Source organism: Vicugna pacos, chromosome 21, assembly GCF_048564905.1.
Source record: "Vicugna pacos chromosome 21, VicPac4, whole genome shotgun sequence".
Classification (NCBI taxonomy): domain Eukaryota; kingdom Metazoa; phylum Chordata; class Mammalia; order Artiodactyla; family Camelidae; genus Vicugna; species Vicugna pacos.
In genome coordinates this window covers 656,193-682,706 of record NC_133007.1, presented here as the reverse complement: position 1 = coordinate 682,706, position 26,514 = coordinate 656,193, and the positions used below count along the sequence as shown (strand labels likewise).

Here is a 26,514-nt window from a genome sequence, read left to right as displayed (position 1 = left end):
AAGTTTCAGCAACTGTCTGATTCCAACTGTATGGTGTTCTGGGAAAGGGAAAAACACAGAGACTGAAAGATCAGTGGCTGCCAGAGGCTAGAGGGGAAAGAGCAATGAATGAGGTGCAGCACGGAGCATTTTAAGGTCACTAAGACAGATGACTCTGTATGATGTTGTGATGGTGGATACATGTCATTGTACATCTGTCCAAACCCACAGAGTGCACAACACAATGTGTAAATCCTAGTGTCAACTATGGGCTATGGGTGATGATGACATGTCAGTGTAGGTTCACCCATTGTCACAAATGTACACTCTGGTGCAGGTGTCAATATTGAGGAGGCTGTGGGGGCAAACTGCAGTTCATACACCCAATCCAGCCCCAGCCACCGCTGTTAATAAAGCTCTATGGGTGTGTGGACTATCTGGCTGTTCTGGCATCTAAACAGTAGAGCTGAGCAGCTGCACCAGAGATCAGGAGGTTTTCAGACCCTGAAATATTTACCCCCAAGCCCTTGAAAGGAAAAGTCTGCTGAGCCCTGTTCTAAATGAATCAAGATTCACCCTGATGAGGCAGGACAGCAGGGCCCAAACCAGGCATGGTTAATGGGGCTGAAGCAATGTTTTAGTTCCAACACATTTGCTGAAGTCCTGCAAGTCCAGTGACAGACTGTAGCCAGGAAGCATCTGCAGGAGGAGTCGGGAGCAGGCCTTCCCACCAGGCTCCGGGATGCCGGGGGCCGCGTGCCACACGGGGGCCACCCGCTTGAAGTAGGTGGACTTGCAGTGGAAGCCGATCAACTCGTAGAGCTCGGAGAGGATGCTGCACGGCTGAATTTTCTCCTCGGAACGCTGAAGCACAGGGAGAAAAGCAACAAGCATCTGAATGAAACACGTAAGTGAAAAAAGACCCATAAAAATGGTTTTCCCTTAAAACAGAGACCCGATGACACAGGAAGGAAGAGGAAGGCTGACTTAGTGCACTGATGGGACCGGATGCAGAAACGCAGGGAAGCAGCACTGTGCAGACACTCCAGACCCCCTCTGGGCCCCACCTCTCCGCATTCCACCTGTCCCTTTACTAGAAAAGCCCGTATTCCCTGAAATAGAGGAATCTGCTACCTAAACATGGGACACAGAGAAGGGAAAGAGGAAAAGGAAGGGAAAGTAAAGGAACAACAGTTCATCTAGACCCTAGGGTCTGGGCGGGACTTTCACCAAACACACAACTTCTCAAAGCACAGAGCGCACAGGGAGAGGTTGACAGAGTGACTGCGACTTCTGCTCCTAAAGCACCCAGCTACCTGTCAGCACACGCTGCGCCCGTTACTGAATCATTACAATCATCTCAGAAACAACTACTACCCCGGCTCACAGGCAAGGAAATCTGAAACTCGGGGAGGAATTATTATCATCCTGGACAAAGTCCCACAGCCCAGTAGTCTCAGAGCCTCCGGCAGACCCTGGGCTAAAATGCTCCTCATCACCATGGGCCCTGAGACTCAGGCTGAGGCCACGTCAGGTCTGCATGGGCCCAGAGCACAGTCTGTGGGACAGGGAATGCTCCCACTCGAAGTGCCAGGTCAAGGCCCTCAGGAACTTGTGTAATGAAACCAAATCCCCAAACTCATTTCCAACCCACTGCCCTGTCCGGGAGGACTGCTCGGCACAACTGCACTGTCACCTGTGCACAGGCTGAGCAAGGGGCCCAGACAGTGATGTGACATCCCAGTGGAAGTGGCTCGGAGACCACTTCATCACAGGACAGATTCTCCCGGCTTCCAATGTTAACTCTCCATTCCATTTCCAACTGGAAAGTAAGTTTAGACTTGTTTTCCTCTCTTAGAAACAAAGAGAGCGGTAACATCAGAGGGAAACTCAAGACTGAGGAAGAGTCTCCTGGTCATTTGCAAGGATAGGCCGGGGAGGGAACAGAGACAGGGATCAGAAAGACCCGTGTTCCAGTCCAAAGTCTGCACGTCACTCGCTTTGACAGTTTCCTTTTTAATACAGGTGATAAAATCTAATTATGATTTTTGGGAAAACTAAATGAAATAACATATTCCACTACCATAGGTGTAAAATCCTCCATGAGTGTTCCAGAAATGGACCTGATCGTGGTTAGTTACTGTCTGCCAATTCTTGTGTTCTCAGCTCACATCACCCAACCAGAGATGTGCGAGAGAATGCCTCACCAGCCAGCAGCCTTCTCCAACTTGGAAACTTACAGTGTCCGAAGAGCAGGCAGTGTTGGATGCTTTGCGGCACTCTGGAGGTAGCACTCCAGTGATGACTTTAAAAAGCTGGGGAGAATTTAGGGGACCATACAGTTCAAATACAGAGTACTCATTCCATGTCTACAAATATTCATCTCTAGCCATGATGAGTAAGAGAGGAAATACATATTCAAACATACATCATTTTCCCACATAAGTGCATCAAAACAATTTGGAAAGAGTGTAACTTTCTTCTCTAGATCACACAGCGGGGATTACAAGGTTTGTACTGACAGCCCTACTTGTAAATCATCTGCAAACGTAACTGGGTCCACTATCAGTCATCATAATTTGAAGGGAATGTTAGAAAAGAAAAAAGCCAAGCTAATACTCTCCAATCTTTTGTTTGGTTATGATATCACAGAGGAGATGGACAGCTCAATAAGGAACCACTCTGCCGTGATCACGGAGCCGGGGAGCGGGATGTGCGGCAAAATGTATGATGCAGCCGCAACTGTACCCATGATTCTAGGCAGGTACCCAAAGTCACCTTGACAAGGTGTGAAACGTTTATGCCCACGTCCTCATAACCTGACATGTATTAAGGAGAAATGGAAACTTATAAACGGCCAATACCCTTGGTGGATACACCGTCCAAAGAGCAAAGTCACAGTTTGACAACTGGCCATCCCGGTACCTTGGGATTCATTCTTGAAGAACCTTAAAAACCACTCCTCTGTCCTCAAGAAGTGCTGCCTACTAGTCCTATCTTTGGCTCATGGATACCACATGTTGAAGTGAACTTCAATGTCTGCACAGATTTGACTGTCTTTCTCCAGGTTCACTTGTCCATTCTGAAGAGGCCTGAGTTAAGTCCAAATTCCTTAAGATTAATTCCCTCCAGTGACAACTCAACGAGCCTGTAATTACAAGCCAACTGAACAGGACAGTCCTCAGCGAAAAATGTCACCAACCCTTCACTGCTTTCTTAAACTCCTCTCCTGGTTAATTGCAACATACTAACACCACCCTCCACCAAGTTCCCCAACTATGTCAAATAGAAAGTAAGGTCCATAAAAGAGGAGACAACTCCATAGTCACCTTTGAATTCCTAGCATAAAGTAATGTCAATAAATAGAACTATGATTATGGCTTCTTTCCTTTAAAACCTTTCTGGTTATTTAAATGAGACCATGGAAGGGAGGTGTTTGAGTCCAGTATCTTGATCCAGAAGACTCTGGAGGCCTTTTTCAGAATGGCTGTCCACTGATTCATTCAAAACACACCTTCTCTTTCCGGGAGGAGCTGTGATTTTCTGCCATGGGTTTGTGGTCACTCTCATGCCAGAACAGCTTTAAACTAAATCCTTACTTTGGATATGTTATTTTTTCCCGCTTCCAAAAAATTTTACTTTCCTTACTTCCTTGCCTTGAGGAATGCTTTTATTCTTTTCTTTCTAATTCAACCTTTTATAAAGCAGGATTCTCAGGATGTGCTTGGCCTTATATAAGAACAGCCATCCAACTCCCAGTGTGAGAGGCCACAGGCTCACCTCCTGCCCTCCTGCCAGGGCAACTGAAACTCAGTTCAGGAGCCAACCGGCACCCCAGGGCTTCTAAGGCTCACGTATCTCCCAGAATCCCTGCTTTCTGGTTTGTCTTGGCTTCTGAGAATTTCCCCTCACTTTCTTGACAATTAGCTGTGCAGCTTGAAAGATGAGGAAGGAAGGTTTTATTTCTTAATCAGAATTTAAAGGAACTTATGTAATGAAGCTTTTCACGAGTTTCTAGAACCCTCCATTGCTGAGACAGAAAACACACAAGATATTTTCTAAATTTAGCTATCATGTGCATTTTTTCTTTGCTTTTGTTTTGTTAACTGCTAATAGACATTTTTTAATTAAAAAATAAAATAAGGTCCCAAATAAGATAGAAAATTGAAGGGGCAAACAAAATTAAAGAGCAAAGACAGAAAAATGATAAGTACTCTACAAAGTTAATAGAATAAATACACTATGGATCAGACCAGCAATTCTCAGTAACAGCTAATTGAAACCTGACCATGAGGTAAAACGTCTCTCCTGTCAGGAGATGACCAACAGAAAATAGAATTAAATCAACAACCTAAAATTCTAAGTCTGGTGAGGTATAGATGTCTACCAGCTAAGTGTGTCTTCTTCTGGAAAAGAGGGAGACTCACCAGCTCTTTTCTGTGGAGCCTGAGCCCAGGGGAGGACAGTGAAGTGTGTTCTGTAAGTACCCAATTAGCAAAGTGAGTGATGAATAAAGAGATGTGAGCTTTGATGAGAGATGATACTACTATTCACTTGTCCTGTAAAGTATGTCTTCGCGTTCAGAGATCAATATCTCAGCAGGAAAATGCACAGCCCGGGACCAGACCACTTCTGTGATTGTGACACTGCACTTAGATGTCTCAAGGGCACCTCCAACTCCACCTGCAAAGAGCTAACTTCACGGTGTTCCTCCCATAGCCATCCTGCCCAGGGCCCTTGGTCGGGGGCAAGGTCTCCCTGCCTCTCCCAGCTCAGGCCAATCACTCACAGATGTGACAAGACCCCTCCTTCAGGGGCAAATTTCCTCAGTCAACGAGATCCACCACCCACACCTGTCCTACCAGGTACTCACTGGCACTCCCTCAGCACTGACTGTGCTGGGGACCATGCTGCACACTGTGCACACGTTATCTCACTGGATCTACACAGCAGTCCTGGGAGTTCAGTACATCACTGCTTCTATTGATTAGATAAATTGTTTCACTTCCTTGGGTGTGTCATCCAAAGTGACACGGCTACTGAGCCACAAACCTGGGACTGAAAATCACTTGAATATTGAACACTGCTACACCTCGCAGCCACCCTACTCTGACTCATCACATCACCTCCTCCCGAGCCTTCTAAATGTTTCTAAGCATTCTACAAGACAAAAGTGATCTACGAGAGCATCGCACTAGCCTACTTAAAATCTGTCAATGACGGTCCACTGCTCTTAGGAGAAAGCCCCACTGGGCCTGAGCACAGCCCAACGGCCCGGCATCCGCTTTCCCTGTGCGGCCGTGCCGCCTCACCCACCACGCAGCTCTACACGTGCAGCGTCCAGGACAGGGATGCTGACTCCGTACAACCCGGGGCTCGTCTCACTCAAACAATGATCACCCTCTTCAGTGGTTACCTTCTTCAATACTGAATCTCAGAAAAATATTTTCTCTGGATGAATCAATATCTTTTTCCTTACAACTTCCCATCATTGATAATGAGCTCCCCCCAAAAGAGAGAAGACCTAATCCTCAGTCTCCTTATCTGTAAAGTGCAAATAACAGGGAAATATGAGAGGTTTTATTAGAAGTAATATTCCTGTGAGGCTGAGGGACAATTCCCAACATACAGTAAGTACTCAATATGTGCTTACTTAATATTAATAAGAATAGATTACATTCCAGCAACCTTAAATCAATGCTTTATGGCTTTGTCTAAAAGACTACCGACAAACTGTTGGATGAACTGTTTTGAGCAGATCAGCACAAGTGTACTGGGCGAGGTAAGCGCTGACTCCAGTTACAGCTGCAACCAACCAGCACTACGGGGCGGGAGCAGTTTGCTCAAACTCTTACATGTTGCTTGAGCATTTAGTTGTAGTTATTGAATAAAGACAGGTATTATTTACTCAAAGCTCCTGAAACATAAATCTTCAAAGATTGATGCAAATTATCTTTCAAGTACAACACTCTCACTTGAAATTACTTGAAAATTATAGTCTTAGCTCCTCCGCACATCAAAACAGCATTTTCCTAATGTATCTGACTATGTACTCTGAAAGGATTGTTTAAAAGAAATTAAGATGAAGCCATCCTGAATAAGATCTCAGTATCATCTACACAAACCCCACCCAAAGGTCTCATTTCTCACTTCCACATAGGTGTTCAGATGGCTTAAGCTGGGTCTTGGTTTCTTATGACACGGGGGTGGGAAGAATTGTGGATAGATCAATGTAGCAAATATAAACCTAGTGTATTTGCTATGTAGGAATCCTAGAAATAAATAAATTGATATATATAGTCCCACCCTTATGAAGCTAAGCTGTTCCATTTACAACTGCATAAAAAATAAAATGAGAGATACATTTAACAAAAGTTTACAAGATTTGTACATTGAATATTTTGAAGTATCACCAAAAAAAATTTAAAATATCTTCATATATGGAAGGCATCCCATGATCATGCAATGGTAGAAAATATTGTTAAAAATGTTAAGACTTCCCAAAGTAATCTACATATTTAATGGAATCCCTATCAAAATTCCAGCTGACTTCTTTGCAAAAATTGAAAAACTGATCCCAAAATTCATATTGAAAGCAAGGGACCCAGGTCAGCCAAAACAATCTTGAAAAAGAAGAGCAAATTTGGAGGACTCACTCAAAGGTTACAGCAAATCTATAGCACTCAAGTCATTATGCTTCTGTCATAAGTTTGGATGCAGAAATCTATGAGACACAATAAAAAATGCTGGGGGGAAACTTACATTTACAGTCAGTTTTCCAGAAATGTGCCAACAACACTCCATTGAAAGTATAGTCTATCCAACAAATGGAGCAGAGACACCTGGGTATCTGAAGGCAAAAGAATGAATCTGGAATCTGGACCCCGTATTTTATATAACAAATATTAATTCAAAATGGATCACAGACAGAAACGTAAAAACTAAATATATGAACTTTCTACAAGAAGACATAGTATGAATCTTTGTGGTCATAGGATAGGCTATGGCTTCCTAGATACAATACCAAGAGCACAAGTGATAAAACAAAATAGATAAAATGGACTTCATCAAATTAAAATCATTTGTTACAAAGGACAACATCAAGAGTGTGAAATGAAAGGGGAAAGGGGTAGCTCAAATGATAGAGTGCGTGCTAAGGAAGAAAAACAAAATGAATAAATCTAATTACCTCCTCTATAAAGAAATTGTTTTAATGTTTAAAAAAATTAAAGTGAAATGACAATCTGCAGAATAGGAGAAAAATCTTGCAAAGCATATATCTAATAAGAGACTAGTATCCAGGATATAAAACAAATGCTTACAACTGAACAATACAAAGAAAATCGACCCAATTTTTTAATTTGCCAAGGATTTAAATAGATACACAATTGGCCAATAAGCATCTGAAAAGATGGTCAGCATCACTAGCGAAATCAAAATCAAAATGAGATCTCATTTTAAACTCACTAGGATGGTTATAATAAAAACATGGACAATAACAAGTGTCAGTCAGGAGGCAGAGAAATGGATACCCTCAATATGCAGCCGTTGGAAAGGGGCAATGGTGCAGCTTCTTTGGAAGAGCCCGATGTTTCCTCAAAAGGTTAGAGTTATGTGGCTGAGCAATTCCACTCCTACATGTAGAGTCATCCTTCAGTGTCCTCGGGGGGTTGGTTTCAGGAACCCCCCACCCTGGATACCATAATCCAAGGATGATCAAGTCCCTTTGCAATCAGCCATCTGGATCCATGAAGTGGAAACTACAGATATGGTGGGCCAACTGTACAGCCAACAGAATGGAAATGTATTCTCACAAAAACTTGCACATCAATATTCATAGCAGTATCATTCAGAGTAGCTAAAAGTCACTAAAAATATCCATCCATCAATGAATGGATAAACAAAATTACCAAGAATAGTCCCACAAACTTTTGGTAATTGAATCTTTGACAAAGGAGGTGAGAACATACAATTGAGCAAAGACAGCCTCTTCAGCAAATGGTGCAGGGAAAACTGCACAGCTGCATGTAAATCAATGAAGTTAGACTACCCCCTCACAACATACAAAAAAATGAATTCAAAATGGCTTAAAGACTTAAAATTGTAGACAAGACACTATAAACCTCTTAGAAGAAGACATAGGCAAAACATCTGACATATATCTCAACAATATTTTCCAAGAGCAGTCTACTCAAGCAATAGAAATACAAGCAAAAATATACAAGTGGGTTCTAATTAAACTTACAAGCTTTTGCACAGAAAAGAAAACAAAAATTAAAGCAAAAAGACAACCTATGGAGTGGGAGAAAATAGTTGCATTAAATGAAAGTGACAAGGGCTTAATTCCCAGAATATGTAAACAGCTTTTACACTTGATAAAAAAGAAAAACAAACAATTCAATCCAAAAATGGGCAGAAGACCTAAAGAAACATTTCTCCAATGAAGACATACAAATGGCCAATAGGCACATGAAAAAATGCTCAATATCATTATCAGAGAAATGCAAATCAAAACTGCAAACAAGTATCACCTTTCACCAGTCAGAATAGCCATCATTCAGAAGTTCATAGACACTAAATGCTGGAGAGGCTGTGGAGAATTGGGAACACTCCTACACTGTGGTGGGAATGCAGTTTGGTGGAGCCATTGTGGAAAACTGTATAGAGGTTCCTCAAAAGACAAAACCTTGGGGGCCCAGATGACACAGCAATCCCACTCCAGGGCATATATCCGAAAGGAAACGTAATTCAAAAAGACACTTTCACCCCAATGTTCACAGCAGCGTTATTTACAATATCAAGACATGGAAACAACCTAAATGTCCACTGACAGACGACTGGATAAAGAGGTTGTAGTATATATGTCCAATAGACTACTATTCAGCAATAAAATAATAATAAAATAATGCCATTTGCAGCAATATGAATGGACCAGGAGAATGACATTCTAAGTGAAATAAGCCAGAAAGAGAAAGAAAAATACCATATGAGATCGCTCACATGTGGAATCCAAAACAAAACAAAAACAAAAACAAAGGAACAAAAAGATAAACTTATCTACAGAACAGAAACAGACACAGAGACATAGAAACCAAACTATGGTTACCAGAGGGGAGAGGGTGTGGAATGAATAAATTGGGAGTTCAAGATTTGCAGATGCTGAGTATGTATACAATAAACAGCAAGTATATACTGTATAGCACAGGAGAATATATTTAATAACTTATAGTAACTTATGTTTAAAAAGAATATGAAAATGAATGCAGGTATGTTCCTATTTAACTGAAGTTTTGTGCTGTACACAAGAAACTGATGCAACACTATAAACTGACTAGACTTCAATGAAAATATTTTTAAATAGACCAAAAACGAAAAAAAAGGAAAAGGATATTATCAAACAAAAAGAATAATGTACTGATTCAGGCTACAATATGAATGAACTTTGAAAATTTATGCTAAAATAAGCCCGTCACAAAAGGGCAAATAGTGCCCTTTAAGGTGAACTGTATCTAAGCATTTATTGTACTACTCCTGTAAATTTTCCGGAGTTTTGAAGTCTATCAATATCAAAATAAAATGTATTATTCATTAAAAACTTAAAACCCTTCCTCACAGGAGGGCTTTAATTATTAAATGCAGAAAAGCATGTAAAACTCTTGGAACAACAATTTTCACATCCACACACAGTCACTGCTGTCACTGCCACTCAGAGTGTGGTGCCAGCGCTGATGAGAGCTGCCTCCACTCGCTCCCCTGCAGACAGGAGTGAAGGCCTGAGCTTTGACAGGCAGGGTTTGCGTGAACCTGGGTCAGCCACAGCCACGTCCCAGACTCTGCGTTACCCAAATTTCTTATACAAACTGCAACATGTAATGTAAACACGCTAGAGGGATGTATCTTACAACACAGGGAATACAGACAATGTTTTACAGTAACTATAAATGGAGCATTTTTGTACACCTGAAACATATATTTTAAATCAGCTATGTCTTTATAAAAAATTAAAAAATAATTTAAAAATGTTATCCCTTTAATATTCAATTTGGTTTTTAATTAACTACTAAACAGCTTAGAATATATAAAAGCATTTAAGTGTGATGTTTGTTTACATATTTATTTACTTCAGCCTCCTGCTAAAAGAGAAATTAAACAATTTTTTAAACACAGCTTAACAACCATAACAACAAAAAGGCAAAACTGAGAGTGAAGAGAAAATGGAGATTCAATACTTAAATGAAACCAGGGGGAGGTAAACTCATAAAAATGGATTCCATGAAGTCAGGGCAAGTGTTAAAGGCCGACTAGAAATTCAGCTGTAAGATTCTTGGCAGCTAAAGCAAAAAGAAAAAGATGATGGGGCAGGTGGTAGAGCGTGTGCTTAGTGTGCACAGGGTCCTGGGTTCAAGCCCCAGGGCCTCCACTAACAGATAAATATACCTAATTACCTACCCCCCAAAAGAGCCCCAAAGAAAAGAAAAAGAGAAATTTCTTTCCAAAAAAATCCTGATATTAAATTTGGATTAAATACTTTAAAAATAAAAGGAAAATAGAAAAGATGAGTGACACTGTGAAGAAAAACCCCAGCTGGGCTAACAAGCTAAGTCACAAATCTAAGTGTGATAAGTGTCGGTTTACTGATCTAAGTTTTGCTGGGCTAACTCGTAAATCTGAAGTTCAGTGTCAGTTTACTGGGCTAACAAGCTAACTCGTAAATCCAAGGTCAACAATTGTCAGTAACGTGATCTGTTCCAAATTGATAAGCTTCAGTGTACTGATTCCTTGCTTTTTGTTGTTTGAGCCTTATTGGCTAAAAGCCCCATACTTGTAATTAACCCTATAAAACCTCATGTGCACGTCTTGGATGTGCTCAGGGCTTGGGAACAGAAGCCCCTCTGAGCCCGCTGGCATAATAAATCTCAGTACTCCCACCCTCTGGGTGCTGCTTATTTCTTGGCTGGCCTGTTGTTTCTGTAACAACACAAGCGATAATGCCCGTGAGATAAATCTGCGATGGCTGCTGGCAGGTCCCCATGTCTCATGTGGGAAAATCTGAAACATATTTCTCACCACTCAGAGTCATCCTCAGCCCACCCCACATCTCCCGCTGTTAAATGCAGGAACACACGCAGGGCCCGGCCTTTGCTCTCTCTGTGTCATCACAGTGAGACAGGATGGAAAGGGGCAGAGCAAACCATTCAAGAAAGACCACAGCAATTAACATCAAAATGGTGAAGAATTCAACCCCCAATAGGTCTTGAGGCTCAGGATGAAGAGATTTAACTTCTAGTAGATCCTGAGCTTCATTATACACCCATTGTAATAGTAACATGGTGAATAACACGGCCCCAGGCACCATGGCAGTCACAAGGCTAGCCACAAAAGGTCAAAGGGTGGAAAATGGCCAACTCCCTGGAATCCCAGCCCCTTGCCCTAAGGCTGGTCCTTCTACTTATTAGCATATGAAACCACGAAGCCCAAGAAAAGGAGCAACACAGAGCCACATCCCAGGAACCCCTCTCTCTACCTCTTCGGAGAAGGCCCACACTATTTCTGTGGAGTGTGTGCCTACTTTTAATCTGAACATCAAACCCCCATACTTCGTGACGTTTCTCATGCCTGTCAATGTATCTCTCTGAATAAATCTAGCTTTACTCAACACTGGCTTGTTCTTGAATTCTTTACTGCATGAAGCCAAGGAACAAAATCTGGTGGGGCACATCCCAGGGGCTCAACGGAAGCCTGGGACACAGCCCTTCTCATGCCCCACATATTTTTTCTTGTATCAACAGGACTGGGATGTGAAGTGAGGTCTGAGGCCCCAGCTAAGGGACAGAAGCAGCCTCCAGGTCTCCAATTGGTGGGCAGCCTCTCCCCCATCAGGGGCCATGGGGTCTGCCTGGTTCTCTGTGTTTTTTTGTTGTGCTGACTCCCCAGTCAGAGAGATTTCTCCTTAGGCCTGGCTCCACAAAACCCTTCTCTCCAAAATACAAGCACATCATGTCACAATCCTCTTGTTCAACCATGAATTGTTCAGCCAACTTTTTCCTTCCCCAGTTAAGTACCTAAATGTCCTCCCTGCCATCCCACCACTTCTTTCTTTTTGAGAACTCTGCACTCCCCACACACCATCCTGAACGCAGGTGCCTTGCTGGCTGGGACGGAGATGTTTCAGTCTCAAACATCCTGAGTCCTTTCTCTTTCCACTTTCTAACTTAAAAAGGCCTTCCTGTGTCTCCCACCGCTCTGATTCTGAACATCAAAAAATGCTCAGGTTACATTCACTCTGTGAATACCTCCCAGGTTTTGGCTAGGTTTCCTTCCCAAGATCTTCATTAAGGAGCTGCATCAAGAAGTTTAAAGGGGCTATTCTTACATTTGAGTGGAGGAGCCTGCAAGAAATTTAAATGGCTTTGAAGAGAGAGTTAACCAGGGACAGAGAGGTCGCAGGTCCTAGTCAACAGTGTCATGAGGCAAAATGTTCTTCAAAGGCTCAGAGTGGCTTCTGAACACGGAGTCGGCAGGGAGGAGGTGACAGGCAGTGAGTGGGGTGAGAGACACAGGGTACGGTCCCCCAGCAGGGGAAGAATTGGTTATTTTCTAGTTTTCCAATTTCTTACTACCTTTTTCTCTTATTGCCACATACCATTTCCTACGAATTAAGCATATCAATGTCAGTCATTTGGGCCACTTGGGAGAAGCTGCACGATGCCATTCACAGGGCTGGGACATGACAGCCACACCAGTCTAGGTTGAAAGACCAGTGGGGGTATTTCCATGGTAATCACGGGCATGCAGCAAACTCCCCAGCTTCAATGACCTCCTCTCAAAGTTGGCGCCAATAAAACTACCAAGCAAAATGCGTGATGATTCTGGCCAACATCTGTTTATTAGTTAAGTGCCTGTGACACCTGCCACTTAATAGGGAATGAGTACGATCAACGAGGCCCTGTCTACCTGGCCACACGCGCCCTGCCTTCCTGCCTTGGTGCAGCAGCACAGCTTGTTTAGCTGAGATGAGCGCCCCCAGAGCAGCCCCGACGGGAAAGCTCCCAGCTCTGCACGGCCAGACGTGTTCCTTTCCTTCTCAGAGCTGATCACAATTTGCTGTCGTCTGTTTTTATGTTTATCCCTTTTGTAACTGCCTCTCCTCCGGAGATTTTGCTCAAGCAGCACAGGACCAGGTGTGTCTTGTGGCCTGCCGGATATTCTGGGCTGGGAAACAGCCGAGCCCACATCTGGCTCTGGTGCTGAACGGAGAGAGCAGAAGGCCCAGGAGCCCATGCTGAACCGAGGCCCCTGCACACAAAATTATGGTCTGACTTTGGGCAAATTACACAGTCTTTTTTACCCTGAGATTCCTCATCTGTCCATAAAAATAACTGCCCATGGCACACAGAGTTACAAGTATTAAAGGAAATCACCAAATTCACAAAGTAGCCAAGGGGCTACCAGTGCATCCTAAACAGACACATGCTGCCTTTAAGGCTCTGACACACACCAAGCGTGGTGGTCGAACAAAGTGTACACTGCTAAGTGTCAGTGTGTTAAGTGCTTCATGTGTGCTATAATAATCTTCAGAACTTACAACAAGCCCAGGAAGTAACGAATATTATCATGCCCATTTCACAGACTCACCATCAGTTTAAGAGAGGTTACATTCAAGTCCAAGGCGCTATGGTGAGTAAATGGCGATTTCAACCTGAATATGGGCCCAGGCCTGGGCTCCATCTCTGTCCCATCCACCTGACCACTGCCTATGAATTCCACCTGTCCAATACCCAAGTTGAAGCCAGCCAGCTCTTAAATGCAATGTGTGTCACCGTTTGTCAATGTTGGTTCATTACCATAAACAGTTCTCAGAAAGCACTTCAGAAAGGAAAGTTGGACTCACATACCTGCCCACAAAGAAGAAGAATTCTGCCTTGCCTTCTCCTGTAACGTGCAGAAACCCTTCCCATTCACCACCGAATCCTTTTGTATGCTTCCTCCGAGTTCATGTTTACACATGGCTTATTAAAGTAGAAGTTACCTGCAGTAATTCCATCTCGGTTCCATTCCAAGCTTCCAGATTATCCATAATCAGGGTAATACCATAATTTTCTGTGAATGAAAACACTACAAATTGAATGAAAATATTGCAACGATGTCACTAAACAAAGAATGCTGAAAACAAGTCATCAGCGGCTGCCGCCACCCCCCAGTGAAGACAGGCCTGCAGCCATTCACAATGGTGCCCTCTGAGCAGACTCAGAATAAGAAAGGACAGATTACTGGCCCTAGATAGCTAGGTGCTTGTCTAAAGTATATATTCAGTCAGCCCAAATGTTGGCTTCCTCCCATATATTGAAAAGCATTAAATTCATGAACTTGAGATACCTGGCTTTCTTTAGATAACAAGCAATGTTTTATTGTTCTGACTACCTGGTCTTTGTTGTAAAGCTCCTATATAATCCTAGCTTCTCCCCTACTCTTGCGAGCAGTCCCTCAGAGTGTTCTGAGAGGCGGTCATCCTGGCTCGAGTCCTTCTGACAAATAAAACATAACTCTTAATATTCAGGCTGCACGTTTATTTCAATCATGTCCCAGAATAGACACAACTCATCAATTGTGTAATGGGACACACTGGATCAGGAAACAAAAGAATGTAGTAGTCCCTAAGAACTATGGCTCCCTCTTTCTTCCTGTCATTATACAATCCCACCAGAACTCATTACTTTGCTGTCTGCTCCTCTGGCAACCAAACTCAGAGAAGAGTCAACTCAGCAAAGCGTCCTGCTGGGGAGAACCCCCGCAGCAGCACTGCAGGCTGCCTGCCCTCCCGCACGCTCTGACGACTGCTAGTGTCCTCCGTGGAAACCAGGCCAACAGAGCTGTTCCCTACAGCTACAAAGTCCCAAATATTAAATAAAACCTTTCATTTTATACTATATGTTACATATATACCCATCTCTGAAAACAGCTTTGCCAGAAGCCCAAATCTTCAACATTAATCTGCAACGGCAAATCAGGTCCCCAAGGGAAAACAAGTCTTAAGACGATGCTAAGACCTCCAAAGTCCTCTCCACGACCATAAACCAAACTGCCTGTAGGTCTGCAGCTGCAGGAGGCTACATGTCTGCTTTTAAAGCAACCCCTTCCTGCCCTCGGGTGCTACAATGCCCTTCTACGCCCTCCCATCTCAAGGTAAGAGCACCCACTGCAGAACCTTGCAGGGCAGCACTGACAGGACTGGACAATGAGGATCAGAGCTAAACTAAGCCTTCTGATGACACGAGTTGTCACTCTGTCACTTTACAGATGAAGATATATATAGAGAGAGGTGGGGTGTTATTGTTCAAAGTCACACAGATAAAAAGTGACAAAGTCTATAACTCTGCTCCTCCCTCTGGTGTGACGCCCCAACTGGGACAACCACAGGGTTCTTTCGTGCCTGCCTGACCAGTTCTTTCCTATCACTCATGACCCACCACAGGGTCTGAAATTAGCCTGCAATTGCAGCATCTTTTCCCTCCAGTTTCTCAGGAACAAGGCTGTTCGGGCCACTTTATGACTTCCAGGTCCCTGAAATCTCCGTGCTCAGGCTGCTCTTGCCTGTGCATCCGGCCCGCTGCTCAGAGGCTCTTCCTCCCCTGCAGGAGGACGTTTCTACTCTTCACAGGGACACCCCCTTAGGGGATCCCTCCTCTCGCCCTCAGCATGGCAGGTGTCCCAGGCCACATCGTGAGATGCCCCAATAGGACTGCATCTGCCCAGGTCTGCTAGTCAGACCAGCAGCCTCAGAGCCAGGGATTATGCCCAGGTCACACTGCAAACCTACTGCCCGCCTCACAGACCCCAGCCAGCAGGTCACCTGGAAGTCACAGCAAGTGCCCCACCCAATCCAGAAGCCTCTTCATTTCCCAGCACCACTGATGACTGGTTTCCAAACTTTGGTCAGTTTCGCAAAAAACAACACCTTCTACTGTGTAGCGGGTGGTTTTTGCTTCTGCACCCCATTCTTACTGAAAACGTTAAGGGAAACCAAAAAGCCTCTTCTCAACCCTTTTCTGATGATACCCTCCCACCCACAATACACATATGCTCAAGAGATTTGGATCCACGTGATTTTGTTTCCCTTACGATAAGTGGCTCAAAACACTGCGGGATTATTTTTCCTTTGAGGGTATTAGGACTCAGTTTCTCGGCTTTAATCTGTTTTTGTCTTTGTCTTCTTTGTTCCTAGCAGTTGCCACCTCTTACTCTCTTCAGCAGCCTCCCTCCCAACTTCTAGTCTAGGAAATCAGCTGTGATGAGGGGCACGGGGGCATTCACAGAAGATGCAACAAAGGCAAAGAGAGGCTATATAATTTGCCAAAGATATCACCTTCAACCCCCAACAGAGTGTGTCATGTCCCTGTGTTTAACTCTTATTCTAAGCAAGTTAACTTTTTGTAGATTATGTTTATAAAGATGAGAAATCAAAATACATACAAGGACACACATCAACTCTAAGATATTCATTAACTCCACTATTTTGTTTCTATTTATTTTATTTGTATTAAAAAATTAAGAACCCCTGCAACCAATATAGCAAAATGTTACTGGGTTTTAAATACAGAATATAGAGGGGTTAAGTGTGTCATTACTCATCCTTATATGTATGTTCACAAGATAAAATTATTTGAAAGTCTCTCTCCCCTCTCCCTACTCACTACTTACTGGCTCTCACCTGAGATCCCAGACCACACATCTAACAACCTTTCACTTTACCCACAGCTGAACTCATCAGTTTTCCCCCAGAAATCCCTCTGCAGCTTTCCCTCCTCAGAACACAGCAGGACCATCATTTAACTCATTAATCCACCCAGAAACCTGGGCCTTACTCCATCCTACCTTCACAGAGAGCTTTAAATCTTTCTTTTTACCATCTAAACATGCCTTCAATCTGTTCGCTTTTACCCACTATCCTACCGCTCAAGTGGAAGCCACCAACACTGCCCACCTGGACTCACGAGTCTCCCAAGTGGCCCCACAGCCACTCTCCCCTACTTGAGACAAATGGGATTGTGTCACTCCCATGCTTTTTGGGCTCTTTTCAGACCCACTGTTCATAGAAGAAACTCCAATTTCTTCACCTTGTGAAGGTGTTTGCCATGAAACTGTCAGCTCATGGAGGGCAGGGCACTCCCTCTCCCCTCAACCCCACTCTCTGGCAGAGCATCAGCTTGGGAGGACCCGCTGAGCTACATCAGCCTGTATCCTAAACCTGGTCTTGGGTTCTTAGCAAACTGCTTCACTTATCCATACATATCCAAGGTAGATAAGAAAGATTTTAGATGTTGAGCTAGACTATTCATTTGGGGATTTTGCACTGGCAACCTGCAAGTATATGTTCTAATGTTTGTGTCTTGTTAAAACCACACCCAGATTAAAGGAGTATTTGTGGAATGTCTTCGGAGTAAAAGGGTTCTGTACTTTTACAGATTTTATGTTTTATAACATGAATAACCCGGACAGGGTCACAAATGGAACCGCCTCACAAGTGACAGAAGACAGGTGAGATGCATATAGCAACAGGTCACAAAGATGGTAAGAGCAAAGTTGTTTCTCCAAACCCCAAAAAAATTCCTCCAAGAACAGAAAACTCAGAATTTTGAAAGTAAAATACTATCATATAAGGAAAGAAAATAAATAATCCTCTTCATCAGGGTTTCAAGATCTGACTGCAGAGTTATTAGCAGGCTATACTGAATCCTAGCACAGAAAAATCAGATGGACTACTGGTGAGTAAGCTCCAGGAAAACGGCAGTAATTCCTCCACTTGAAAGAGGACACACACTCACTTGTTCAAGGTGATTGTAAACAACATTCTGCAGAAATTCAGAATATTCAGGCACCGCTTCTAGATGGTGATGACACGGAAGGATGGCTTGGATGCATGCTTCTAACTGAGTCACCGGCATTCTTACACTGCAGGGGGAAACGGAGGCCCTCAGCCAAGAGCAGAGATGTTCCTGTCATGTATCCCAGGTCGTGCCTTGGGGACTCAGTGTCCTGTAGCAGTCCAGCCCCAGGCGAGGACCAGCAGCGTGGCCCACCCAAGCAGGAAGGGCACTGTGCTTGAGAAAGCCCACACCAGATGGGAGCAAGAGTGGCTGGTGGGGTTTTGTGAACCTATGAATGCTCATAGAAAAACACCTGCATACATTCAAGTGATACAATTAACAGTAGCATTCTTTTTAACAAAATTTCAAATGTCAGTGGTAATTTTACCATTCCTTTTCTCTTGTCCCCTGCACTCTGAGACAGGCTTAGGTTCTCTCACACTTGCAGCTCTGATGCAATAGTTGTGAAGTTATTTTACTTTACTGCAAGTGTCTTCGCTCCACGTGTCACTGTGAGTGTCGTCTCTTAACACAGTCAGATATCTTCCTGGATCTCTCCATGAGTTCCTTGCTCCTGCTTCTCAGATCCTGAGATAAAGAACAGGTGAAGGCACATGACTGGAAAAGTCAATGTGGACTTGAGCAAAGTCCTCAGTGACCCCCTAGGTGAGTGTTGACCACCCCTTAGCTTCGATTCTCAAAGTTCTGCCCAGGGTGATATCCAGACAGGAGGGAGTCCTGGGCCCAATTAAAAGCGGGGAAAGGTGCAGGAGCTAGTTCCGTAGCCGGGACCCTCCACACCTCTGCTCCTCTCTCTCCCGAGGCCCCGCTGCCAAGCCCCCACGCTCCCTGATATTCTGTCCTTCTCTTCTACTCTACTTCAAGCCCTTTTCCTCTTCCTTTATTCCCTGATTATCTGCAGCTGGAGAGATTTTTCCATCACAAAATCTGAAAAAATTTCCTGCAGCTGAAAAAGAGGTCTCCAGAGGTCAATGCCCATATGGTGGTTCCTGAAGAGAGCCCCTGGTTAGGGGGACCCTCACCAACACTCACGGGACATCAGGTATGTTACAGGGTCGACCACCCCCAACAAGAGTTTGCTGTGACCCCAAGGCACGCACAGCATCCCTGCTCACTAAAGTGTAGTTGTAATCCGTTATTAAGAAGCAAAAATAAAAAAATTTCTCATGTTTCTTACTAAAATTATTTATGAGTTAGAAAAAGAAATTGTAAAAGAAAAGAACAAATTTGACTCCATGTTAGATGTGTTCGTTTGGCTTTAAACCTGTACCTTGTTTTCTAGGCTCCGACTTGCTATCTCTGCACCTTTTGTAAAAAAAAGTTGCCTTTAGCCTGAAATATCCAGGACAGCCTATTCTCCGGGCTCTGATCTTTAAGGATATTAGCTCTTCTACACTTATGTACAGATGGCAAGTTGCAAAATAGATAATAACCTTTCTTTTATTTGGAGGTTTTATGGGGGCACCTTAATTTGACCCACCATGGACAGCTGCAGGAACAAAGGATTCCAAGGACAAACAATTCGTACAGTGAGAAGTTTGCAACAACCAACCCCATCCCCGCCGCTTTTTAGTATAAAAGGAGACTGAATTCTGCTTTGGGGAAGAGAGTTCTACTGGATATCAATATGCCATTTTCTGGGTCTGCCAGATTTTCAAATGAAGTCACTATTCCTTACTCCAACATCTCATCTCCCCATTTATTGGCCTGTCATGCAGCAAGCAGAACGAGTTTGGACTTGGTAACAAAATGACTGCATTAGAGGTAATATGTCTGCACTCTTTCCTCATTTCCAGTATGTCACAACCTATCAATTTTATATGCTGTTTAACAACATGACAAAGACCTATTATACGGAATTGATTCCACAGAAATAAAATTATTTCTACTCCCTCAAGACTTTTTTCTTTTCTATTTTATTTTGTTTTGCTTATTGAAAAGAAAATAAAAGTCAAATCATTTTATTCCATGTATTTTTATAGCTACATAATGTAAATACTACAAAAATATTTAAATTGCAATAAAAATTGTTAATATATTTGTATAAAGATATATAAACAATCAATGCAGATTAGGAAAGGAGTAGATATTTACTAAAAATCTACTGCACATCCAGTCTTTTACAAGCATATCCTGGAATATAAGCTCTATTATCCAGGGGTCCCCCACCCCCATTCTCACTGCCGATTCCCTTAGTAATCAACTACCAAGGCACCAGCATAGAACCATGCGATCGCTATTTTAGGTATAAATGAATGAATTAGCTCATTCAATTCTAAAACAGAAACCTTAAAATAAATACTGAACTTATTTACAGATAAACAAATTTGGACACAAAAAAGTACAGTTTCTCCCCCAAGACACAAAGATAATAATTGGTAAAGGCAAGATTTGAACTAATCTGCCTGATTCTAAAGCTAAGATGGAAATCCCCTTCGACTGTGTAGGTCCAGCAGCACAGCCCATCACCCTATCTTTGTTCAGATCTGGCTTTAGACAGCCTGAGACAGCACCCCATTCCTATGGAACTCGAGGGGAAACGATAACAATAAGGATTTTATATTCAGTAGTTTCTTAGGTCTCAATTATATAAAGTGTCAGCAGGTCAGCAGAAAACTCTGGGAAATATGAGTGGGTCCAGAGCTTTTCGCTGATAAGAAACTCAATCTATCAGGACAGAGTGACCTTCCCATGAGTGGCCTCATGAACATAAACTAAAGGCAGCTGAAATGAAAACTAGCAAGAACATGGAAGTGAAGCAGGAAGGATCCCTACTATCCCCTGCCCAGTTGCCTCTTCACCCGCGTGGACAAGATGGCAGAAGACCCAGGTTCTTGTCTAACTTACAACATCATGGATTCTCACCCATAAAATGTTGCGACTCTGCTGTCTTAAGTCCTTTACAACTAAAATATGATGACACCAATATCTCAGCGGAATGTCTATGTCTCCACTTTCTCTCTTCTATTAGGAGACTATATCTATGGCCACAAACAGAAATTCAATTAAAAACACCATGCACGAAGCCTGGTGAAAGTCTGTGTAAGAGACATTGTTCTCACTCTCTGTGAATGAAAACTCAGAAAAAGTGGACCTTCTCCCTCTGCAAGTGGGAGGTAGACTGATTTTGTGTGTGTGTGTGTTTGTACGCACATGTGTGTGTGTAAATCATATAAAATATATTCTGGGATTTGCACAGTTTTTTTTATGATACTATCATTTCATGAGGATGAGCCAACCTTTAAAGTAATTTGAATCTATTTTTCTGAGAGGCTCTTTTGGTGGAGGATGGGAAAGGGGAAAGGAAAGGAGGAAAGAAGTAAATGAAGCAAAGCTGTAAGAATACTGCTAGGGAAAGGCAAGACATTAATTTTGTTCCTACTTGCATCACACACAAATTAGGGACTGGCTTTCCCCCATGTCTTGTCAAGCACTGAGCTGCAGAAGAACAGGCGACAGCCCATTTCTCACTGAGCTTGTGACTGTATGTGACATCTTATAGACACAAATTATTTAACCTGATCAAACACTCTAGCAGCAGGCTGTAATTCTCCTAATTTGAGAGACAAGAAAACAGGAAGTGAAAGACGGTATATAGCTTGACAAAAGTCAGAGGACAAGTAAACTAAAGAGGATGAATTCAAACTCAGATCTGAATGCAGAGTCTGATATTCCCACTCCCAGGGCTGGAAAATCCTTAACACAAGGTTCCCCAGCTCCTCTGCATTGTTCCTGGCACCAAGCATTTCCCATGGCGATGGTCTCCAATTCTCAGACACAGTGCTCTGTGCAGCCAATAACCTCCATTCGACCTTGATCATCTACCTGCCACGCCTACCAGGCTTCACCATACAGGCAGGAAAGCTGGATTTCAAGTGCATACAAAGCCACCCTGGTTTAAGCTGGACTGTTTATCAGCTTTTCCAGCATAAAGGCAGCCATGAAAGTGCTCACAGTTTGTACATGAGCCACACTACCTCTCTCCATCTGTCTCCCCACCTATACTACTTAGCTATGACCATTTTGAGAATCTTGGAAACAAATTTTTAAAAACAGAAAAGAAAGGATTCTGTAACAAGTACTTAATACTTACAATTTTAAATGAGAAGTTACAAAGTGAGTATTTACAAACCGAATCTGCCTTCCTAGGTGTCAGTTTTAACAGTTAAAAAATATAATAGCAAAAATTTCTCACTTAAAAAATTAACAAAAACATCAACAATAATCTGGAATAAACTCAAAAACAATGCCCATGTTGTACATGGAGAAAGTACAGGACTGTACTGAGGGGTAAAGTAAAAGTGTGAAAGTAGAGACATCAACCTTTTGTATGGAGGAAAGCAGTTTTAAAGATGTACGTTCTCCTAAAGATAATTCAAAATTACTAAAAAATCCCATGACAACACTTATCTGTTTTTTTTTAACTTGAAAAAATTATATTAGAATTCTTCAGGAATAATAAAGTCATAATACAAGCCAAGAAATTTAGGGATCGAAAAAAGAATAAAAAAATTCGCACTGTAATATATTAAATAAATTTTTACAATATGTAAGATATAGTGCTAGAGTAAGAAAGTAAGATTGACAGAAATAAATCATGAGCTCAAAAAGAGACTCTAGTATACATAAGTATTTTTTACAGGTGGGATTTCAAATTAAAAAGCAAAGTATGAATTTAATAATTGTCTTGTTACAATCAGAGAATACCTGGGAAAAAAAATTCTATTCCCATCAAAATGACCACAAGAAAAATTACAGAAAATGATGTAAATATTAGAAAGTACTAATAAGAGCAAATACAACTCTTTGCTCATATCAATTCAGCTTCTCCTCACTGTAACAAGTACCATTATCATCTCCATCTTAGAGATTAAAAAAACCTACAGAAGAAATTTATACCATTATAAGAAAGCATTTCTAAGAATAAAACCCAAAAAGAAGACATTTACTATCTTAAGATTATTTTGGGCCACAACAATAATGAACCTACTGAACAAAATGAAAGGCAAGAAATGACAAGTAAAAGCTCTCTGATACATGTTGATGAAGACAAGGGGTTAATGTTCATAATACACATTGAGCTGTCACAAAGCAGCAAGAAGCTCCCCTACTTAAATGTTTGCAAAGGACAAAAGGGATCATTCACTTTTTAAAAGTCAGATGGCTAATGAGTGAAAAATGCTCAAAACCTCACTGGTCATCAAGTGCAAACTAAAATAATGAAAATCATTTTGCTCGTCATATTGGCAAATATGTTTAAAAGATATTATAGCTAGTGTCCATCTTTGAGACAACAAACTGTGAGCAATCTTTTGGAGGATGACATGTCAATGGATATGTAAACTCTGAAAAACGTGTGTGCACACAGGCTGAACTCCACTTTTAGGAATCGTTACATTTAGAAAAAATCAGTTCAAAAAGATGTACTCATCAGAACATTTGCACAGCACTGTTTACAATGGTGGGAAGAAATGCTGAAGTGAAATCATATCCAGCGATAGAGAATTGGTTACATAAGTTATTCTACATCTTTTCATTCCCCACAGGAGAAGGAATTTCAAGATTCACTTGAAAGCATCCTGTGATGTATGAAGTTGTCACATCCAAGGACTAAATTTCCAGAAACCTTAGCTAAAGGAATACTCATACAAGATCACAGGAATGTTTACACAGGAAGGATGCCAGTCAAACACCCTTTCTGACAGTGGAAAATGGAGAAAACTTAAGTGTTCACCATCAAGACAATGATGCGGTAAATCACGGAGAGCTGTGGGCACTAAAGTTGCAGCGTTTCAGCGTGGTCCAAGGCCTTGTCCACAGTACTCTCCCACGAAAGGTGTCGTTACACAAGAGACCAAACCTGCACATCAGGAGACCCCTTTACTCTATCTGAAAGGACCGGGTGAGTCTGGAGTGGGAGGAGGTCTATGATATATACGTTAGTGAATAAACCGAGCTACAGAAAACATATAGTATGGCCTTATTTTTCAATAAAGCATATATACACACACATATACATAGATTTCTCATATACGTGTATGTATGTGTGTATATATATATGACAAAGGCATAAAGGTCATGAAATATATACTCCACATTGTCAGCAGCTTTTACTCTCAGGAAAAAAGGGGAAGGGAAGTAGGGGACTTTCGGTACCACCACAGTTCTCTTTTCAGAATTTCAATTAAGTATACTTGGAATTTACTTAAGTACAAAGTAAAATGGACGATGCCTCCACAAAACAGAATGCTATACTGGTCATTAAAAATCATGTCAGGGGAGATAGAATATTGTAGAAAAATGTGTAATAAGCCGAATGGAAAATGGAGGTCTCCACACAGTAAACAGGCACACAGTGCTCGCTGGTTTTTATGACAGAGCTGATACACACTGATGAAAAGAACAGAAAATAGATGTTAAAGTGTTAATTATTATCTTTGAGTACTGGGACCAGGATAGACCCTCTTGACTCTTTTTTCAGACTTTTATATTAAATACACATTATTTTTCATCTGAAAAATGCATTTTTAGATGTCTAGTACCACACATTGGAAAAAATACATGAGTAGTTACAGAAACAAATAACTAGGAGACACCGCAGCACCGTCACACAGTGTAGAAAGGGCGATCCTGAATAACACCACGCAGTTACATAAGGACCCACAAAGTGAGAGCACCCGCTGTAACAGGACGCGGCTCCCTTCCATTTGTCAGTTGTGTCTTCAGGGCTGAGGCAGTTCTGAGCACGGCCAGTGTCAGTGCTGGTGTCTGGATGGATGCCACTGGAGGTGAGGGCACCTGCAAGCCGAGAGGAAGAACAGAAGTAATCCTCTGCTTTTTCTGTCTTTTTTCTTTGTTACTTTTAAAGAGAGGCATAAATAAGATAAACTGAATCTTCCTTACTGAAATTTCAGTAATGAAGCCATTTTTAAAGTGTTCACAACTTATATTCTGCCTATAACTGTCTTTTCAAAAAAGCCTCATATTTATTAAATGTTAATTAACTCAGTTAATTAACTACCTGTTGAAACCTTTTAAAAAACATAAAATGCACTACGTGAAAGCACCACACATGCAGTGACTAGCTCAGCTGTCTTTACGGCAGTGCAGTCAGCCCCCACCATCCCGAGACCCTGAACTCCTGATGCTGGGAAGAGAGCACGCTGCTTCCTCAGATGGAGAGAAACGGTAAAAGCATTTTCTGAAATCTACAGCACTGACAAAACATAACTGCTTAATCCCAGGCTCCTTTGAGGCTGTCATTTTCCGTTTCTGGCCAACACCCGTCAATGAGCAGAACCACCCCATTCCCGAGTCATGGGACTCACGTGGGCAGCAGTTTTGGAGAAATTTCCAGTTATAGAATGTTAACCAACTATACATAAAACTCTGAAAAAGAAAAGATGCAATACTCAGATTTTGGAACACACTCAAAATATTCTCCTAAGTCTTAGTATTTGGAAAGGCTGGGCTTCTCCTAAGCCACTTATTTATTTCACAGCCAGTGAGCATCTCCCACAAACCCTGCTTCCCTGTGTGTGCTGGGAGCCTCAGGCACATTGATGCTGTCTATCTTATAAGTCACAAGGCAGAGGCGTGTGTCTCACGCCTGCAACTCTCACACAGGCTCAACTCCGAGCCTCAATTTGTGAACTTGGCCCCATTTTCTCACCTGTTTATTTGGTATCTGTTCTTCTGTAAGCTGCCTGAAGTGCTTCTTGGAACAAGTCAGAAGAATGAGTGGGTAGAGAAATGGACAGATGGACAGGTGAGAGATGGGCAGACAAACAGGGAGACTCCAAGAGAAGGGGAGCAAACAAAATTTCCTATGCAAAACCCTCTTCTAGTCAAGGAAGAAAACCATCACGAAAAAGTGTGAAGAGGCAGGTGGCTTAGGACTGTTTCCTGGATTCCATCAAAAGTCACACCACGTGATGAGAGGGTAGAAGTATAAATAATAAAAGAAAAAAAGCATGCATGTTTGAAAAATATATCTACATTATGTACTTTCTAAAGAATAGATTTATATCAGCAAGGCTCAATAACACAATCTTTGGGTATTTACAGAAGTGAGAATCCCATCTCCAATCCGCAAGACATCCCTTCGGAGCACTGAGGGTCTACACGGTGCGATCATAAAGCCGTAACCGCAAAAGCTGTGCTATCCTGCACTTACGAGGAACGAGCAGCTGTGCTTGGCCTGCCCACGCGCGTCGTTTACAACCCACAGCACCTCTACGGGGGAGGGATGACTAGCGAGCCCTGTCTCTGCAGGAAAGAAAAAAGTCCGGGAGAGGCTAAGCCGACCTACAAGTTCTCCATTTCACAGGACTTGTCACTCCAGAGCAGGACTCGAACTCGGCCCACGTTTGTAACCACAGTACTACCGTAATTTATGTGCTTTTTGTGTGTATAATACATTTGTTTCTGGCATGAAAGTGTATTTAATAAATGATCGGTTGTCTTGTATATTTCATTAGCTCACAATCTTTATATTTTTGAATTGTACTCTTCCCCTGGAGAAATGAACGGAAAGAGCAGTGGTCAGAATGAGGTGGGGCTTCATTCTTTATCTGTTACCTCATCTCATCCAAGTCCCCAAGCAGGGAGAAGGAGCAAATGTTCTCTTCATCTTTTAAAGAGAGGGCTC

The 26,514-nt window shown here is 42.3% G+C and overlaps 1 protein-coding gene across 1 annotated transcript in view; it reads right to left on the bottom strand.

Annotated features, from left to right (window-relative positions):
* Positions 1–315: 315 nt before the first annotated feature.
* The window catches only part of LOC140687908 (trafficking protein particle complex subunit 9-like), a 169,580-nt gene continuing 143,381 nt past the window's right edge, over positions 316–26,514 (bottom strand). Inside the window, exons 6-7 of the mRNA XM_072945833.1 lie at positions 24,529–24,662; positions 316–843 (exon numbers count right to left, since the gene is read on the bottom strand). Coding sequence (XP_072801934.1) covers positions 595–843; positions 24,529–24,662 — 383 coding nt within the window. The 3' untranslated portion in view covers positions 316–594. The remainder of the gene's footprint in view (positions 844–24,528; positions 24,663–26,514) is intronic.